This window comes from Quercus robur, chromosome 4, assembly GCF_932294415.1.
Source record: "Quercus robur chromosome 4, dhQueRobu3.1, whole genome shotgun sequence".
Classification (NCBI taxonomy): domain Eukaryota; kingdom Viridiplantae; phylum Streptophyta; class Magnoliopsida; order Fagales; family Fagaceae; genus Quercus; species Quercus robur.
Window position 1 is genome coordinate 83,077,218 of NC_065537.1, and position 5,155 is coordinate 83,082,372.

A 5,155-nucleotide genomic window follows, 5' to 3' on the forward strand; every position below is an offset into this window, starting at 1 on the left:
TGTGCTTGTTTCTACAATAAGATTGGATGTGCCCCTATTTTGGTTTTGAACAATTTGGCAGAGTTCATAGCAACAAGGTTTGACTACAAACATGTTTGGAGCCAATGTCTACAACCCACACAAAAAAATCAACATGGTTACATATTTGAAAATATAATTGTTAGATTGCTTTTAAAATACAAATTAAAAAAAAGAAAAAAAAAAGAAAGGAAAAACACAATCTTAGTCTATTAGAATTACACAACAAAAACAAATTTTACCCAACATAATATTAAAATTCAATCTTTAGATTCAAAATCCAACAAGAAGAGACACTCATATATGTAATCATTAAAATGCAAGGCTATGCAAGCCTGAAATCAAACAACTTATGGTAATGAACCACAACAAAACAGTAGCAATGCAAGGCTATGCACTCCTGTAATTGAACAACTTATGGTAATGAACCACAACAAAACAGTAGCAAGTGTCAATACACACTTCAATAAGGTTAAACCACGCCCTACGCCAGTATGGATTTATGAAAAGAACTGCAACAATTCCCAATAGGACTGTTATGTAAGCCCCCACAAAGCTTATGTAGAAGACACCCATGTCCATGAAAATATCACCTTCTTCCCCTTCATTATCCACTGGCATTGTAGATGGTGGTCTCATTTTGGTGCAATTATTTTGTAATGGAGGTCCACACAGGAAAATGTTCCCATCGTAACTGCTTTCATCAAATGTTCCAAATTGATTTTTTCTATCCGGTGTTGTGCCTGATAAGTTGTTGTGTGCCACACTAAAGACTGCTAGAGAGGTCATTTCTGTCAACTGAAGTGGAATTTTACCATTCAAATTGTTGTAGGAAAGATCCAGACTTTCTATCTGTTTTAAATTTGAGAATGTTACAGGTATTGGTCCGGATAGACTGTTGTGTGACAAGTTCAATGCACGAATGTTGCTCATACTTCCAAGCTCGGGCGGGATTTCACCAACTAATCTGTTGCATGAGAGGTCAATTCCAAACATATATTGAAGGATGTCACCCTTATAGGAGTAAGTTATTCTCTTTGTTGTGAACTCTGCTTCTGGTTTCACATTCAGAGAAGCGCCCCAATGAATTCTGGGAAATTCCTCATCTGGTGGGGTTGTATACTTTGTTTCAAAGTATGGCAATGAAGGAAGAAAGCTATTAGTAGAACCCAATCCTGATGAGAGACCTCGTAAATCATCTTCTTGAAAAGATGCCTTCAAAGTAATGTTACTCAAGCAATGAGGTATTGGACCTGAAAATTTATTGTAGGAAAGATCTAACATGTTTAAGGTCTGCAAAAGGCATAATTGAATTGGAATCCTTCCTTGTAAATGATTTGCCCTCAAGAGGAGAATTCTTAAACTTGGGAGGCTACCAATTGAATGGGGAATGTTTCCGGTTAGGTGGTTATCTCGAAGATCTAGTCCAATTAGATCGGAAGTGTTTAGGATTAATGAACTTGGAATTAGACCACTCAACGAATTTTTATTCAGATATAGAAATTCAGTGCGTGACAAATTGGAACAAGATGGAATGGAGCCAAACAAATTGTTGTAGGACAGGTGAAGTAATTGAAGATCTAGTTTGCACAGCTCAAATGGAATAGGACCTTCAAGCTGATTTTTAGCCATAGAAAGTAAATTCAAACCGGACATGTTCCCCATCCATGTTGGAATCATGCCCGATAAATAGTTATTACTAAAATCAATTGACCCATAACTTACTATTGAGATGCTTTTCGGGATCTTTCCTGAAAATTTATTGTTGTCCAAATACAAATATGACAATGCTGTCATATTAGAATTGGTAGGAAATATTTGGCCACTTAAATTATTATATGACAATTTGAGAAATGCTAATGAGTAGCAGCCGACTGCGAAATGCATTGGTATTGTTCCTGATAATTGGTTCTTAGACAAGTCTAGAATCCATAAGGAAACCAAATTCCCAAAGGAAGAAGGAATACTTCCTTGAAGTGCATTGTTGGACATGTTTAAGTACTCTAAATTTGGAAAAATTAAACTGAAGTTTGCTGGAATTGGGCCTTCTATGTAATTAACTGCAATATCAATGTACCTAATGTTCGGACGAATATCATTTGACACCCTGAAAGGCCCTGTGAAAGAGTTATTCATTAAAACAAGACAGACCAATCTTGTGTTGTTCTCTACCAACCAAGTAGGGATCTTCCCAACCAAATTGTTGAAGGAGAGATCAACTACTTGCAAATCATATTGGTATTGAAGAAATCTGGGTGTTCTTTTGAGTCCGTCAAATGAACAGTTAGACATAATGAGAAATTCCAACTGGAAGGTTGGAGTCCCACCATGAGAGTTAGGTTCGAAAGCTATTTTATTGTTCTCACTTAATAGGACTTTAAGATTTGAGTGGTTGAAAAACCAGGACAAACTGATAGGGTTCAAGAAGTCATTATTTGACAAAGAAAGGTATTCAAGTGATGTCCAACTGGATAATTGGGAGAGGGCAATGTTCCCATTGAAGTGATTATAAGAGAGATCCAATACTTGAAGTGATGTCAAATTCGCCAAACATGAAGGCAGTATCCCATCAAAACGATTGTGACTGATGTCTATCTCTTGAAGTTTCTTAAGTTCACACCAGCCTGTAAATTGATATAATTACTGATCAGATTATACTTATGCAGTGATCCTAAGTAATATCATTGTGAAAGCAATCTACCTTGGGCAGGTAAACTGCCACTGAATCCACAGTGTGACATTGTCAATACATTAAGAGAAGTGAGAACTCCGACCATATGAAGGAAGCTTTTATCAATGGATGAATCATCCAAACGCAACTGCTTTAGCTTGTTTAGTGCACCCAACTCTAAACCAATAATAACAAGTAAGTTTTTGAGTCATGGAGATTAAAAGAAAGTGAGTCATTGCACAAGAGTATCAAAGATATCAAAAATCTATACTATGTACGAAAATTAAAGGAAGTTTAACATTTAATTCCGCTCTTCTTTCTGTTGTGTCACTTAGGATCCTAACTCTATTTTTTTTCTTCTTTTTTCTTTATTCTTTTTTAATTTTTCATTTTCTTTAATTATTATAAATTACTTATTAAATTTTTTTTTTGGCCTTCCTCCTTTCCTTGTGTTTTTTCCTGTAATTGAAAATTTTCTGCACATTGGACATCAAAAGCATGAAAATATACTTTTGATATCTGAATTTTCTTCAATCCTGTTAGGTTTTAAGACTTTAGGAACTAATGTATTAGAATTTCAATTTGTAATATGTTGGCAAACCATGATCAAAACATAGAGTCCAGGTTTAGCCTTGTTCAAAGTGTCATTTATTGTAAAATTGGAATCGAGTGATTGCAAAAAGTATTGGACAAAATCTGCAAGGCTCAATCGATCGAAAATTAGATTCGATCGATCAAAACTCGTGTAGATTTAATTTTCTGCAAAATTTCCAATTCAGCCCAAGCTCATATGACGTGTAGGGTTTTGTGTTTCACTCCAATTATAAAAGAAAAAACCCTAGCTACGTTTTATAAGTCTTTGGAGAGTTGTGTGTTGAATCTTTTGGGAGATCTAGAGGTATTTACCTTCATACACACACATAGGGCTATAAAGATCAAGATTCACATTAAGAACTTGATGGTTATTTCAATTGATGCACAAAGAACTTTCAAGAAGATCTAAAACCTTTGAGTGGAATCTCAAAGTCACAAATAGGAGAACTTGTGGTTGCTGTAGATCAAGGAAAGAAGTAGTTCGTGAACTCAGAGCTGTCATGTGGTCATGGTAGTAAGTTTTTTACTCGAGGTAGCAATAGGATGTTAGTAGTCTAAGTTCTATTGTAAAAACTTCAATTATTTCATAATGGATTTGTTTTACCTTGAGGATAGTTAGGTTAAATCCTCCTCAAGTTTTTACCAGTTAAGTTTTCCTAGGTTATCATATCGTTGTGTTCTTTATATTTTCGCATTATTTATATGATATGATTTTATTGTGTTAATCTAGAACTGAATAATTTATCTAAGTAATCACTTGGCTAAATAACTAGGTTAAACAACTTATATTAAGGGGTCTAAAAACGTACAAATCCATCTGTTGTTTTCTCAAAGAAAGTGATTTAACAAACACGACAACCTTTTTTGAATTCTCTTTGGAATATTGTTAGGATTAGATTTCTTGGGTTTTGAGATACAAAGAAGGGTAAGTAGATGTAAACTTAACTAAATTTTAGTACTTGATTATTTTTATTCCCAATAGTTTACATCTAATTACCCTTCTTTATATCTCATAAAACCCAAGAAATCTAACCCTAATTTTGAGAGAGAGGTATATTTACATCTAATTTCCCTTTTTCAATCCTCTTAAGTTTTTTGTTATTACACTTATCTCTTACTTTAGTTTGGAATAAGTCATTACCTCTCCCAAAATGCAAATCATTTATAGTTACCTCCCTTGGATGATCAAAAAACAGGTTTAAAAAAAAAAAAAAAATTTAATTTCTTATTTACCTTCTACTTAAACAGTCATCTATGCCCCTCGCTAATAGGAAATTTGGGATTGTTTAATGATTTTTTGGGAATTTTTAAAATATTTTTTCAGGCATTTAGGCAAGGTCAATATAAATAGTTTAAATTTTAGGAGAGATTAATGTTTTATTACAAACTGGTGAGGAAGTGTGTGTTTTAACAAAAAGCTCAAGGGAGGAGAGGTCAGTGGAATTTTTCCCATATTTAGAGTAAATTAATTGTTAAATTATGGTTGAATGATTAAATTCACAATTTTGTAATAACTTAATTAAAATGTTGGGATAATCAGTAATTTAATATGATATCAGAGAAAGAGAATTTGAGTTTGATCCATATATCTACTCTACATTTAGGACAATTGATAGTTTACCATTAATAAAGGTGAGATACTTCTAAGCAGTATTCGATTATTGGTTAAATTCTTTGAAATATTTCTGACATTAGACAATGCAATTCATTTTCATTATTTATATTATTATTATTATTTTTAATTTAGTGTTACTGATTGTGCAAATCAAGACCAATTTTGATTATGACTGGTAATTTACTTAGTTTTTTAAAACATTTTTATTGCAATAAACTTTTCTTTTTTCTCTGCGTGCCTTGATTTATATATCTTTG

At 33.1% G+C, this 5,155-nt stretch overlaps 1 protein-coding gene across 1 annotated transcript; it reads right to left on the reverse strand.

Annotated features, from left to right (window-relative positions):
• Positions 1-269: 269 nt before the first annotated feature.
• LOC126724023 (receptor-like protein 15) lies at positions 270-2,987 on the reverse strand. Its single transcript, XM_050428119.1, has 2 exons — positions 2,720-2,987; positions 270-2,642 (listed from the first exon to the last, which is right to left on the reverse strand). Exons 1-2 carry the CDS (start codon positions 2,793-2,795, stop codon positions 409-411), a joined length of 2,310 nt encoding a protein of 769 aa, XP_050284076.1. The 5' UTR covers positions 2,796-2,987; the 3' UTR covers positions 270-408.
• Positions 2,988-5,155: the final 2,168 nt, after the last annotated feature.

Bases quoted from the DNA above. Each gene is read 5' to 3' on its own strand.
- LOC126724023 (XM_050428119.1), bottom strand. From the start codon at position 2,795: ATGGTCGGAGTTCTCACTTCTCTTAATGTATTGACAATGTCACACTGT. The intron at 2,643-2,719 runs GTAGATTGCTTT...ATCAATTTACAG, and splicing joins TGGCAGTTTACCTGCCCAAG to GCTGGTGTGAACTTAAGAAA.